The sequence below is a fragment of the Sminthopsis crassicaudata genome, chromosome 2 (assembly GCF_048593235.1).
Source record: "Sminthopsis crassicaudata isolate SCR6 chromosome 2, ASM4859323v1, whole genome shotgun sequence".
Lineage (NCBI taxonomy): Eukaryota > Metazoa > Chordata > Mammalia > Dasyuromorphia > Dasyuridae > Sminthopsis > Sminthopsis crassicaudata.
Window position 1 is genome coordinate 110,945,364 of NC_133618.1, and position 15,237 is coordinate 110,960,600.

At 32.7% G+C, this 15,237-nt stretch overlaps 1 protein-coding gene across 3 annotated transcripts in view; it reads right to left on the minus strand.

Annotated features, from left to right (window-relative positions):
* The window catches only part of USP34 (ubiquitin specific peptidase 34), a 264,493-nt gene that overhangs the window by 101,005 nt on the left and 148,251 nt on the right, over positions 1-15,237 (minus strand). For all 3 annotated transcript variants that reach the window (XM_074287014.1, XM_074287013.1, XM_074287012.1), the window contains 5 exons: positions 13,195-13,321; positions 12,954-13,101; positions 5,530-5,630; positions 4,750-4,959; positions 273-398 (listed from right to left, as the gene is read on the minus strand). In XM_074287014.1, the coding sequence (XP_074143115.1) occupies positions 273-398; positions 4,750-4,959; positions 5,530-5,630; positions 12,954-13,101; positions 13,195-13,321 (712 nt within the window). The remainder of the gene's footprint in view (positions 1-272; positions 399-4,749; positions 4,960-5,529; positions 5,631-12,953; positions 13,102-13,194; positions 13,322-15,237) is intronic.

Genomic DNA, 15,237 nt, shown 5'->3' on the forward strand with positions numbered 1-15,237 from the left:
CTTATCTACTCTAATTCCTTCATTTTACAAGTAAATATTCTGAGGTCCAGAGGATAAAAGAACATGCACACAGTGAAATCCATAATAACTTGGGGAGATTTTTGCTTATGCATTAAAGTTAGTATGGAGTTTCACTGGCCTTTGGTTTTTATGATTAAGAAAGAGTCAACATTTTTTCATGTATTTAGAAAAAAAAATAAAACCTTCCAAATATCTATTTTAATAAATGATTTCATAACCCTTAAAATATGAATCTGATCCCACAGACTTACCTGATCATCTGAAATTGTTTGGAATGCCTGTAGCATGTTAGGACATGTAGGAAGAAGCATTAGCAACTCCCAGACACGTCTGGATAGATTTTCTGCATGAAGGTGAAGTTCTTCACATCTTGCACTCTAGAGAAACAAAAGTAATAAGGAATATAATGCAATGAATGAAATCTTAAAAAAAAACAACAAAAAAAAAAACTTAAGATTTGATCTCCTATCTCACTCAAGTTAAAAGTGTAGCAGCCATTCAATTTCACTAATATGGATTGGCATGAAAGCTTTAAACTGTTTTGGTCTTTCAACCTAGGCTAGTTGGTTTAGATCAGTGGTCCTCAAACTTTTTAAATAGGGAGCCAGTTCACTGTCCCTCAGACTGTTGGAGGGCCGAACTATAGTAAAAACAAAAATTCACACTGTCTCCACCCCTCAGCCCATTTGCCATAACCAGGCAGGCCGCCTCTGGCCCACGGGCCGTAGTTTAAGAACCTCTGGTTTAGAGTTTATGCCCTCTGCTAGTAGAGGCTCATCAGATCCACTTAATGCAGAAATCTGATCAGAATTAGCCTCACTACAACTCAAAATTCTGAAACCCAAGGGACTCACCAGCTTAGCCAACCTTCCATTGCTAGGATAAGCTGTATAAGTAATCATTCCCAATACCATGTCTTAACAAGATATGCTTTAAAAAAAAAAAAATTTCAGTTTCAATGTGATTTTTTTTCTAGAATTTATTAATTCTCAAAATAGATTTGCATTAATGTTAGGAGCCTAGAAGAAAAACAAAGAAAACAACTTGACTATAATGATTCAAACAAATGTGCTCATAATTAACATATCAGATGTGCTACAGAATCATTTTTCTGGAAATTTCCCCTCAGACTTTGAATTTTATTCTGGATTTTTTCAAATCAGACTTTTAATTTCTTGATTAAAATTCAACAATCTATACTGAGCACTAGCTTTATGTAAGGAAAGTACATTAAGTACAGGCATGGGGAGAGGGAAGGAACTTAAAATTTACTGGAATGTATAATTGGTAGATGTTTCTCTACAAGACTTAAATAGCAGTGTAAAGTTTGAAAAGGACTTTCCTCATATTGCAAGAAAAACTCTTGAGGTAACTAGCAAAGTATTACATTTCAAATAAACTAAGCTTTTGAAAAGGAAACTAGACAATACTGAAGAGACTAACAAAAGTCTGGCTAATAGTGATAATTGTTTATGGCCATACCAACTTTTTTAGGAGTTTTTGCAGTGTTACCATGCTTTCTTAGAACCATAATATTATCTGAAAATATGGGCAGTAGGAGGAATTCAATACCTACACATACTACCTAGTCAATCTGAAATTCACACTAAAAACATCTTTGGTGAGCATGTTTCATAATGTCACCACATAAAGGTCTTTCTTTTATATCTTTTAACAAATTTTGTATGTTTTTACAGTATGGATGGGAAACATCTTGATGGAAAAGAGCCTTGATGTTAAAACAATATTTTCCTCTAATAAATTAAATGTTTTTTCACAGTAAACGACTTAAGTACAGTGGGATGTTGAATTTTATATAACTTTTAGTCAATTGCATGTTAGCATAAATATGGACAACTGGAAAATATTGCTCACAAGTCTGCTTATTTTCAACTAATTTGTTCATTAAAGGTGTCTTAAAGCAAACTTGTACAAGAGATTATAAGTTTTGGTCTAGAATGAAAAGTATCATACTAACAGTTATTTGTTGATGTGCCCATAGGCTCTTTAGGGGGTATTAGTAAGGTCTGACATCTAGTTTTTTCCCTTATGTCTTTACTGACCTGACAAATGTGTTGTCTCAAACACAAATTTTCTCAATTTGGTCTAAATTAAATTAGTCTAATTTAACTGTTTTCTTCAGTGCCAATTCCAAATCATACCTGAGGCTGCAGTATTAGAATCCAAACGCGGTAGTTCTACTGTCCTTTATCGTAAAAAAATCATGTTACTATAAAAGTCTTTCAATTTACAGTGGGAGTAGGGAAATGAATTCAAAGGGAAACATAAGACAACATGAGTAGACTAAGTTATTTACAAAAAAAAAAATAAATAAAAATCAGAAAGCACATCCTCAAACCTTCATGATAAAATGGCCTTATTCTTTACATGGTTAATCACTTATTTAAGTAATCTCATTCCATCCCATCTTCTCTAACTTATTGCTTACTCTGTCATTCATATTCCTTCATTTATTTTCAATCTCTCCCTGTCTTATTAGCTTTTTTCCTACTGACTACAAACATATGTATGGCTTTCCTATCCTGTAAAAATCCTCACTTAATCCTTCTATCATTGTTAACTATTGTTCTCTATTTATTTTGACGTTTGTAGGTAAATGAATTAGAAGACCATCCTCAATAGATGCCTCAACTTTCTCTCATCTCACTCTCCTCTTAACTATTTACAATCTGACCTTATACTTCCATCAACACTGATCTCTCCAAAGTTACTAATTTTTAATTTCTTAAATTCCTATTGCCAAATCCAAAGGTCTTTATTCTCCTTGACCTCTCTACATCCTTTGACACTCTGACCACTGTCTTTGATACTATCTTCTTTTTTAGGTTTTTAGGACACTATACTCTTCTGGCTTTCTTCACATCCTTCTGATCCCTCCTTCTCTGTCTCTTTTGCTGAATCTTATTCCATAGTGTGCTCTCTAAGTGCTGGATGTTCTTCATGGTTCAATCCTGGCACCTCTTTTCTTCTACCTCTATATTAATTCACTTAGTGAACTCATCAGCTATCATGGATTTAATTATAACCTTTATGCTGATGATTCTCAGACCTACCTTTCCTTTCTCAATCTCTCTATTGACATCCGATTTTCCATCTTCAACTACCTTTCAGACAATGTCCATTTGAAGCTCCATATGTCTAAAACAGAACTTATTATATATCTCCCAAACCCTCCCCAAGGTCAGCCTTCCCTGTTACTGTAGAGGGCAATACCATCCTCCCAGACACTTAAGCTAGAAACTAGAGTGATCCTATGCTCCTCACTATCACACCCAAATCCAATCTGTGGCCAAGGGTCGCCAATTTCATCTTTGCAAAATCTCTTGAATATGCCCCCCTTCTCTCCTAAGAACCTGATATTTGACACCACTTAGATGTAAGCCCTGATCACTTTAATATCCTACTGGTGGGTGTGTTTGCCTCAAGTACCTCTCCACTCTACTCCATTTTCCATTGGTATTACTAAAGTGATCATCCTTAAATGTACATCTGATCATGATACTCTCTTAATTCAACCATCTCCAGTAGTTTCCTACTGCCTCTAGGAACAAATAAATAATGCTCTATTTGGCATTCAAAGCCCTTGATAACTTACTCCACTCTTATCTTTCCATATTTTGGAACCTTACAGCTCCACACATTTTCTTCATTTCGGTTAACACTGGCCCCCTGACAGTTTAATGAATAAAATGTTCCATCTTTCAGCTAGGGACATTTTCTTTGGTTGTTCCCCATAATGGAACACTCCCTCTTCTCACCTCTGACTTTCCAGGCTTTCTATAAATCCCAATAAAAATTCCACCTTCTACAAGAAACTATTTCTAATCTCTCTTAATTTGAGTGCCTTCTTTTAATTATATGCCATTTACTATTCATATACCTTGCTTTGTATCTCTTTACTTATATGTTGCCTCCTCCACTAGATTGTAAGCACAATGAAGCAGACACTGTTTTTGTATTCCAATGTTTAGCAGAGTACTTGGCATATAGTCAATAAATAATGAAAGTTTACTGAATGAATGAAACAAATAAGGGTAGAGAGGGAGAAAGATAGGGGAAAGGGAGTAGAAAGCACAAAAAGAGGGATATTGGGGGTGGTGAGAAAAACAGAAAGAAAGTGGGTTGGTAAGGCTGCTAGGGATGTGGAACACCTATGTGAACTAGAGAAGGAATAGAAAGTTGGAATGAGACAGGAAACTATGGAATAAATTAACTCACTTAGAACTGATTCTGGCAAACAAAAGGTATAAAGCAGAAGGATTTTATACTACATGACCACCATTATACTGAGACAGAATCTTCAACTGGCTCTTCATAACATATGCACAGAATCTCTTTAATGGGATAAAATAGACCTACCTACACAGACCTATTTATCAATGAGGGGAGGGAAGAGGAAGGAATCTAATATTCTTTTTAAAGCAGGAAATCACTGACTCATATTTAGCCTTATTAGTAATATTCCCTGGGTCACAAAAAGCATTCTGTAGTTGTTGTTTAATAAAGCATATTAATGAACTATGATAATTCTTTTTCTAGAAAAGGAAAGAATTCAAGCAGATTGATAAAAGAGAAACATGAACAGCTACTATCGTATTTACAACTAACATTTTCTCATTTTAAAAGTACTTAAAATATGTAGAAAAAGTGTTTCTCCAAATCCATATAACTTATAAAGCCCATGAAACAAAAAACTGAATTAATCACCTCAATATCTTCCATTGTCACTTCTCCAGAAGGAGGTTTAAATGATGCAAGCATTTCTAATAAATCAAACAGAGTGGTAAGATGAGGCTCTTGTAAAAGCAAAAGCATTGGAATGTTGTCTTTCTGAGGAGGTGGAAGGCAAGAAGCTGGTAACTGAACACCTTCCCCTTTCCTTTCTCGTCTCGGTGCTCCCAGAGATACAAAGACCATCTAGAAATAGAGAGGGGGAAAAATCATTATCTCTATTTTGTGATCTCTTTGTGTGTTAAAAGATGATTTTCTAAAAGTTTACAAATACAAAATTGAGAAATTTTTTGTATGGCTGTAAAGGTTAAAAACAGGTATGTGAAATAAACTGCATTTATTTGAAGAGGGGAGGAGAACGACAAGACTACCCTTTTTTTCCTCATTTATGTGTATTTAATATCACATAGTATAACACAATAAAGTATAATGTATACATTGTTTTAACATATAAACAGCAGATTAATTAATATTTATACACTGGTTGTATCATGTAAAAATCTTAATAAAATGCATCTGGTGCCATTTGATATTTAAAATAGAAAGTGGCTACTCTTCAGAAATACAAAGTCAAAGAGTTGTTTCTGACATAGAAGACCTCAATGTGGCAACATCACATCTTTTCAAGAAGTAAAAATTAAATAAGTATAATAACAAATTCATTAGAATTTATCAGAAGCCATACCCAACAAAACCATGAAAATAAAAAGAGTACAGTATGAAAAAAAAATTTTAAATCTTTTTTACAATGAGTACCTGCATATCCTTAAATCCCAGTTCATGAAGTGTTTTTTCATCATAGTCTGTTGTTAGTTCATGCCCAGATGAAATCATCCTAACAGGTCCCATGAGACCACCTTGGGGGGAAAAAAATGCAGGGAACTTTTTTTTAAAGGAGATACTTTTAGATACATTTTTAAAGCATTTATTTCAAAGAGTAGTGAGAACAAGAAACATCAAAAACTATTAAAGTTAAATCTATCATTTCTATGCCCAAAATGTAAAATTAAAAGAAAATTTGCTAATGATGCTCTTTTGTAAATGTTCTGATAAGTGAAGGCTAGGCAAAAACAAGATTTCTATAGGTACCAGTATAACTAAATAACCCTACTACTTTCAGTTAAAGGTGGGAATTCACAAAGGTTTTATGAGTAAGTTAAGGAAGGCTTCCAGTTTATAACTACTTTGTTTCCCACTGCCATTTACTATTTCTTTAGAATGGTGTTAAAAGAAGGATCTTCTAATCAAAAAAGGTTTGACAGCACAGGTGGTAATAATTAGGAAGGGATTACAGGAATGGCCTTTAAAACCACAGAACTAGAAGTAAATCATTTAAAAAAAAAAAAAAGTGACCAGACAATTAGGAAAAATAAAAGAATTGGTATTTTCATCTCTCAAGGATGGATCTGAAACTTGTAAAAACTTTTTCATACTCAAATCAAAGAAATATTAAGGGCAGAAGAATCAACAATGGAAGAAGTTTAGATTTGGAGATAGAGACTGAGGCTCAAAACTTGCCTCTGTCACTGATGATGCATATAACCCTGAGCAAGGCACTAAAGGCCTCTGCCTTCTGTTCCTAGATAAGTAGAATGAGGAGAATTGGATAGGTGGAGATGGAAAAAAGCCAGGAAGTTGCTTGAGTTCTCTACAGTTTAACTTGGAAACAACATGAAACCAATTACAGATTCTGGAATAACAGAGAATATAGAGATGGAATAAACAATTTTACAATTCAAGATACCTTGGAAGATCTTCCAGAAAGGTCACTTTCAATTATGTAAAAGAGTAGTGCTGTACAGTGTAAATGTTGTTTGGGCATGCCTCTGGGAGATCTTAAGTCAGCTACCAAGTCCCTGTGATCCTAGCTCAACAAAACAATAGCACAGCAATCCCACCACAGAAAGCAAAGTGCTAGCCTTGTAAACTAGGCAACAACAGATGGGATTAGGTTGAGATATCCCAATGCTGTGAGCAAGTCATCAAACACAAGAAGTTCAAAGCTGCACAAGAAGCTTGGAACAGCACAGCCTATGCTTCTAGAGCAAAGCTGGGTATAGGGAGCTGGCGAGGGGGAGAGAGGGAGAGAGAGAAAGGGAGAGAGAGGGAGGGGGAGAGGGAGAGGAAAGGGAGAAATGAAAGAAAAATGAAAAAAAAAATGAGTGATAGGGAGGATCAAAACACCAACTCAGAAGAAGATAAAATGCCTACATGAGATGTGGATATGAATTGGTCTTAAGCCAAAACAACCTTCTTGAAAGAGCTCATAAAGGATTTTAAAAGACAAGAACAATAGAAGAAAAACTGAGAAAAGAATTAAGTATGTGTGAGTTAATAGCTTGGATAAGGAAGGACAAAAACTGACTGATGAAAACACCTTTAAAACTAGAATTAGCTAAATGGAAAAGGAGGCAAAAAGTTAGAAAACCATATATTAAAAACTAGTATTGACTGATGCTGAATGAAATGAGCAGAACTAAGAGATAGATCATTATACACTTCAACAATGATATTGTATGAGGATGTATTCTGATGGAGGTGGATATCTTCAACATAGAGAAGAGCTAATCCAATTCCAATTGATCAATGATGGACAGAATCAACTACACTCAGAAAAGGAACACTGGGAAATGAGTGTAAACTGTTAGCATTTTTTGTTTTTCTCCCCAGGTTATTTTTACCTTCTGAATCCAATTCTTCCTTTGGAACAACAACAACAACAACAACAACAAAATTCGGTTCTGCACACATATATTGTATCTAGGATATACTATATATAACATATTTAATATGTATGGGAATGCCTGCCATCTAGGAGGAGTGGAGGGAAGGAAGGGAAAAATTCGGAACAAGGGGTAATGTTATAAAAAAAATTATCTATGTATATGTACGGTCAAAAATGTTATAATTATAAAATTAATTAAAAAAAAAAAACACCTCGAATTGAGCAAATGGAAGCTAATGACTCTAATGAGACATCAAGAATCAGTCAAAGAAGAATGACTAAAAATATATATATATATATGAAAATATAACATATCTCACCGGAAGAAAAACAACTAATCTGGAAAATAGGGGCAGGAGAGACACTTAAAGAATTATTGGACTGAAAGTCATGATTGGGAGGGGAAGGGGGGAAGGGGAGGGGAAAAGAAAGAGAGAAAGAGAAAGAGCCTGGATAGCATTTTTCAAGAAATCATCAAAGAATACTGTCCTGATATAAAACTAGAAGGCAAAATAATTATTGAAAGAATCCATCAATCACTTAGATTCCACAAGGAAAACTTCAAATAATGTAGCTAAATTCCAAAAGTTTAAGGTCAGGCAAGAAATAACTACAAGATACCAGAAAGAAACAAAGTATCAAGGAGTCAAGAACAAGATAAAGTACTTTCTGCACTAAAAAAAAAAAAAAAAAAAAAAAAAATCAGAGGGCCTGGAATGCCATATTCCAGAGGGCAAATGAGCTTGGATTACAACCAAGAATCAAGTACCCAGAAAAACTAAGAATAATCGTTCAGGGGAAGAGATGGACCTTCAGTCATTTCTGATGTTTGAACTGATCAGAACTAAACAGAAATTTTGACCTTCAAATATAAGACTCAGAAAAAGGTAAGCAGGAAAAAAAAAAAGGGGGGGGGGGAGAGAAGTTATTTAAAGGTTAAATTGTTTACTCCCTATATGGCAAGATGATACTTGTAATTCTTAAGAACTATACCTTTAATAGGGCAGTTAAAAGGGGTAAATATAGACAGAAACTGACTCCTATGTGATGATGTTTTTTAGAAAAATTATATTGGGAGAAAAAGAAAAGGGAGATTAAATGGGATAAATTAAATCATATGAAAAGACACAAAAGATCTATTACAGTAAAGTAAATTCAAAAAAGGAGAAGAATGAGCATTGTCTAAAGCTTAATCTCATCAGATTTGCCTCAAAGTAGGAATACTCAGTTGGGTAGAGAAATTTATCTTATCCTGTAGGGAAATAAAAGGAGAAAAAGAAAGATAAAGGGAGGGGGCTAGATCAAAGGTAAAGCAGAAACAGTAAGAAAAAGTGGATAAAAGAATGGAACAAGATTGTTGGAAGAGGGCAGATTGAGAGAAAGTGGTTAAAATCAAAAAAAGTGAAGAGGAACACAGTGGGGGAAAAAGAGGGAAAAAGGAATATTTTTCTTAAGAAAAAAAAAAAAAATCAAATAACCAGTACAATGAAAGGCAGAGTATAACTACTCTTCAGACAAAAATTTTACATCCAATTAGTAAATCAAGAAATTCTATCGATATCATTAACAAAATTTGTGTTCTTGGTGAAGAAAACCTTGAGGCTATTCAATCCTTTGATGCCTACAAGGCTTAAAAATCATAACATTAAAAACAAAGGAATATTAGAAGTTATCTAGTTTAAGTTTCTTCATTTGACAGGTTAAAAATCTTATTCTGTATTGACTGCTTAGGAGAGTTTATTGGTTATTTAAAAAAAAAATGTGTGTGTGTGTGGGGGGGGAGTTTAAATTGAGAAAACACAAAAAAAGTCATCAGGATCACAAAGTATGATAAGGAACCTGAAGAAACAATGCTAAGAAAAACTAGCACACTATGAACTAGTGCATATTGCTTATTTCTAGCCACTTTTTCCTCTCTTTGCTTTGAGAATTTAAATGCTATTTAAATTAAACAATTTTGACGTATTCGTTTTTCTCAAAATTTCATTACTTGAACATGTACCAACCAAGACAAATCAAAAAAAGAGTTTATACTGGAATATAGACTAGGAAATTTTTTTCTTGTTCAAAAAAACTAATGAAATCATCTAAATTGTTCGAAGTGTATAATAAACAAGCATGTCCACATTAAAAAAAAAAAATCACAAACCTTTTGAAGAATGAACACAAGTATTCTATAAATAATTATTACATTTTTTATACATAGAATTGTTTGAGTAAAAGGAAACATATTATAAAGAGTGCTAGACAGGAATTCAGTAAAGATATAGAATACTTTCACTTTGGTTAGAGACATCCAATACAAGTTACAACTTCATGGTTTCTTTATCTTTCAAACGGAGATAATAATACTTCTAGGACTTACCTCATAGGACAGGCAAGAAACTCAAATAACTACTGTAAAATACACTCACAGCACTAGAGTATATCTAAGAAATATTAGATGATTCTATTTTACGCGGGTATAAATGTGCTTTGGTAGACAGAATAACAAATTTTCTCAGAAGAAAATTAAATGATGGGAAAAGTTCTCATTTTGAATTCTGAACTTAAAATTTATATTAGTTCTTAATATAACGTTTTGGGTAGCAACATAAGAAAGTAAGAAACTGAATATGTAATTAGTGCTTTTAAGATAAAAGAGAAAAAACAAAATTAACAAAAGCCATAACTTTGAAGGTGGTGGACAGGAGAAAAAAGGGAACTTATAAAACTATTTTCAAAAATTATTTTATCTCAATCTTCACATTAATAACTAATTAGCATTTATCTAGCACTCGATCCTTAACTTTATGAGGTAAATGCAGTTGTTATCTATATTTTACAAATGAGAAAATGAGGCTAAGTAGGATGAAGGAACTTGCAACCAAAAGTTTGAGACAGAACTCAAAATTAGATTAATTTCTTAACTTCTAAATTCCACAGTGGATCAACTTTACCACCTAATTAACATATTCCTATCTGAAATAGAAGCAAATGATTTCTTTCCCAAAAATCACTAATAAAGATTCATTTCATCACAAAATATCAATCTCCAGTCTTCTGAGTTCTAGGCCCATTGTATCACCTACCTACCTTAGGGTTCAAGATAGCCATAGTTTCCAGGAATAAAAAAATGAAAATCCTTGTGTGCTCTGTTCTGTTCAGGTTATATGTGAATGACTATAATCAACTAAAGATGCTACAGCTTAGGAAAATATGTATGAGCTGGAACATTCAAAGAAGGGCAACTAGAATGGTGAAGGATAATTTCTGAGGCCGCATTCTATAACAATATACAGATTCCCTAACTGAACTGGTGGTGAGTATTTAATCTGTAGAAAAAAAGACTTAGGAAGGATGTCTCAAAAATATCTGACAAGTTTTCATATGAATGAGATTAGTTTTATTCTGGGTGGCCTATTAAAAACAACCAGAAACTGTGCACAGAAGCTATATAAGTTTGGGCCTAATGATAGGAAAAACTTCCTAATTTTTAGAAAATCAAAAGTGTAATGAGTTGCTTTGAAAGTCAATGATTTTCACTATGATCAGAGAAAGACAAATTAAGACAACGCTGAGGTACAACTACATACGTCTCAGATTGGCTAAGATGACAAGAAAAGATAATGATAACCACTGAAGGGAATGTAGGAAATCTGGGACACTAATACATTGCTGGTAGAATTGTGAACTTATCCAACCATTCTGGAAAGCAATTTGAAACTATGCCCAAAGGGCTATCAAATTGCATACACTTTGATTCAGCAGTATTCCAAAGAGATCATAAAAAAGGGAAAAGGATCTATGTGTATAAAAATGTTTGTAGCAATCCCTTTTGTAATGGCAAAGAACTGAAAACTGAGTGGATACCCATCAGTTGGGGAATGGCTGAATAAATTATGATATGTGAATGTTTTGGAATATTGCTGTTCTATAAGAAACAATCAGCAAGATGATTTTTAAAAAGGCCTGGAGAGACTTGCATGAATTGATACTGAATGAGATGAATAAAACCAAGAGAGCATTATACAAGGCAACAGCAAGATTATGCGATAATTGATTCTTTTCAACAGTGAGGTGATTCAGGAAAGTTCCAACAGTCTTGTGATGGAAAGAGCTATCTGCATCCAGAAAGAGGACTTGGGGGGGGGGGGGGGGGGGAGACTGAATGTGGATCACAACATAGTATCTTCACCCTTTTTGTTGTTTGATTGCTTTTTGTTTTCTTCCTCATTTTTTTCCCTTCTTGATCTCATTTTTCTTATGTTGCATGATAAAGGTGAGAATATGTATAGAAGAATTGTACATATTAGCATACATTGGATTATTTTCTAAGGGAGGGGGTGGGGGAAAAGAAAGATTTTACAAAGTGAATGTTGAAAACCAACTACATATATTGTGAAAATTAAAAGCTATTATTTTAAATAAAGAAAAAAAAAAGTCAATGATTTTTCCCTCACTAGAGATTTCCAAGCAGAAGCTGAATGACCAAATGTCAAGTATAATATGTAAAGTGCTATTTATTATAATATGAAAGGGATGCCTTTTACATGTTGGTTAAACTAACTAGAGGCTGAGATATCTGATACTTAACAATTTTAAATTCTTGTGATTTTATTCAATTATGTTTAGAAATATACTGGTGAAGTTTCTCAAAAAGCTCTAATAAAAAAGAAAAATAAGGAAAAAATTACTTTTTATTTTCACATGGAATTTAATAATTTCAATTCTGTAAAAGATGCATCATAAACTTTTCAAGGAAGTAAAGGAAATATAAAATATAAAAATAATACAAGGATACTACAAAACTGTGAGTCTCATTCACTGCTGAAAAACCTGATATCCTTAGTGAAATGACATCTGTAGCTTTGGTTTATGATTATATAAATTTTGGTCCTGAAGAAATTGGAGTTCATTGATAGTTGTTATAAAAGTATTGGATCACCTCTTCTTCGTTCCTCCGCTTTAAGAAGGAATCTATTCACAGTCTATTAACTAATTCTACCAGTTGCATTCCAAATATTTTCCTACAATGTCTCTACCATAATCTCCTCAGAAACGATTCTTTCTCTTAATACCACTTTAAATTGGAGCACTATTCTCTTCCATGAAAAGGACTTTAACTCATCTAACATAAATGAATGCTATTATTTGTCTGTATAACTCCATATGAGTCTTAAAAAAAAAAAAATTATATATATATATATATATATATATATATATATATATATATATATATATATTTCCAGAAAGTATTTTTTGTTTAGTGCTACTAATAAACTGGTTTTTCTATCAATTTGGCTATTCACTTTATTTGACCTTTAGGCTTTCAAACAAGGTAGCTGGAAATTCTACCTGGATCCACTGGGAAGCCCAACCAAGCCATAACTCCAGAGATGATTGGTCCTTTAAAAAGGCTCCATCAATTTGTGAGAAGAAAAATGAGATTATGATCATCAGAACTTCTACTTACCAGGAAATTCTCCCTTTCTGCTGCTTTGACCAAATTCTTGAAGCTGTGCTTGTTGACTTAACTGCTCTTTCTGTAAATTTTCATACCAATGAGTTACTTCTGCTCTAAGATCTGCTACCTGGTCACTAGGATACATTTCAATAGTCATCTGAAATATAAAATATGACCAATTAAAAAAATATGAAAAAAACAAATATTTGCTTATAGAAATAATACTAATTTAGGAACCAAATGTGATTACCTTGTCAGGAAGGCCTGCTGGCTGACATACAATTCTTAGTGGTAATGACTGTTTGTCACTAAGTGCTTTTAAATGACTACTAATACCAGTGCCTTCAATTTGCCACTGTCGCAGATGATAAGCAAACCTAAACAGATAAAACCACACAGAATGTTATTGCTATTTTATTTTTATATATAAAAAATATTTATGTGTGTATATGTGTGTATATGTGTGTATATGTGCGTATATATGTGTGTGTATAAAATATATAAATATATATAATAGCCATATAAAGTATATATACATACACACACACACACACACACACATGAAAATAAATAAATTCTTAACACTGAAAAAAACTTTGAGTGGCATATTTTAAAGAATTTTCCAGAGTTGTTGTGAGAATAAAATGAGACAAAATTTATATTATTTTGTGAACTTTAAAGTAATATATAAATAGTAGCTATTATTTTTAAATATATTGTACCTTAGGGTATGTCATTATTTAATAAAAATTAAATTTAAATTCTGATTTTCAAACTCAAAAGCAAAATGATGACCTGCCACTTTATTTCCTCAAGAGAAAAATAAATATAACATAGAAAATAGTCTACAGAGGCAAAGGCAATAGAAAGGTTCGGGTTTAAAATAAATAAAAAAAATATCCATTTTAATATTCTAAATGGATTTTCCCATCAGCTATGCCAATAATACACAAATTCAACTAGGTTCTTTTGAGGTAGAAAGCTTTAGAAATTTCTGTTCTACTAGGACTTCAGAAAATTTTGAGAAGCTTAATACATAAAATTCAATACTAGTTGACAAGGTTTTTAGAACATAAACTCAAAATGTCCCCCTAAATATGTAAAGGAATCTTGATCTGCATTGGCATATAGAAAAATCCACATGAATATAATCAGTGCTATTTAAATTATTAACAGCAATATATAAAATATATATGTCCCTCCATAAACAAAGTAAAAATTAAAAGAACCTTAGGACTTATGTAATGGAAGTTCTTCATTACACCCCCCCCCCCCAGAGGCTGGGGTTAAGTGACTTGCCCAGGGTCACACAGCTAGGAAGTGTTAAGTGTCTGAGACCAGATTTGAACTTGGGTCCTCCTGAATTCAAGGCTGGTGCTCTATCCACTGCGCCACCTACCTGCCCCCAAGCCCTTCATTTTCTAACCCTTCCCAAACTATATATTACATTCTATTTCCTACATGAATAAAGTGTGGCAAAATGTATCCTAAATATCTAGGTCACTACTGAGAACTATTTCATTACTAAAGTAGAAGGTAACCATTGAACATCTATATAAAAAAATGGAATTTTAATCAATATATGGTTTTATGAAAAAAACTTATAGGGTAATGGACTATCGAGTCGAGTAAGTTCCTTCAAAGAAAAAATTAACTTACTATTGTATGGAACTGGTGGTTTACTGTGGTTCCCCAAGATAACAACTCCTCCTCCTAGCATTAATTTCTAATATCATTTCAATTAATCAAATAGCACTGTTTATCAATTGAAATATAAAAAAAAACAAATCTAAAATTATGAAAATGTTTCATACTTTAAAAAAATTAAAATTTAAATCTTACTGACTGGAAGAAAGCATTATTAATGGTTTTGAATGTTATTATTATTCTTAATAGCACATTTGGATTTTTACTTTGATTCATATGCAATGAAAATAATTACACTTAAAAAAAGCACTATCTTTTCCTTTTATTCAATATTTTCATGAACGCTAATATATTTTACTTCTACATTGAATACATTGAAGATTTTAAATTATTTATAAGGATATTAGTTAGCATGAATATTTTGGCCATATTTCCATAATGATCTGAAATGTAAATGTATATGACTATTAATAATTCTGGAGAAATTACAAAAGGAAACTAGTCAATATTCTTTCTTGGAATTATGTGGAAATATTTAATTTTGTTGCTGAAGACATTCAAATATTTTCCTCTAACTAGAGGATTTCCTCCCCCTCATCCATATTTCAGTTAAGAGACAACTTATGATGAAACTTTATGAAAAGTG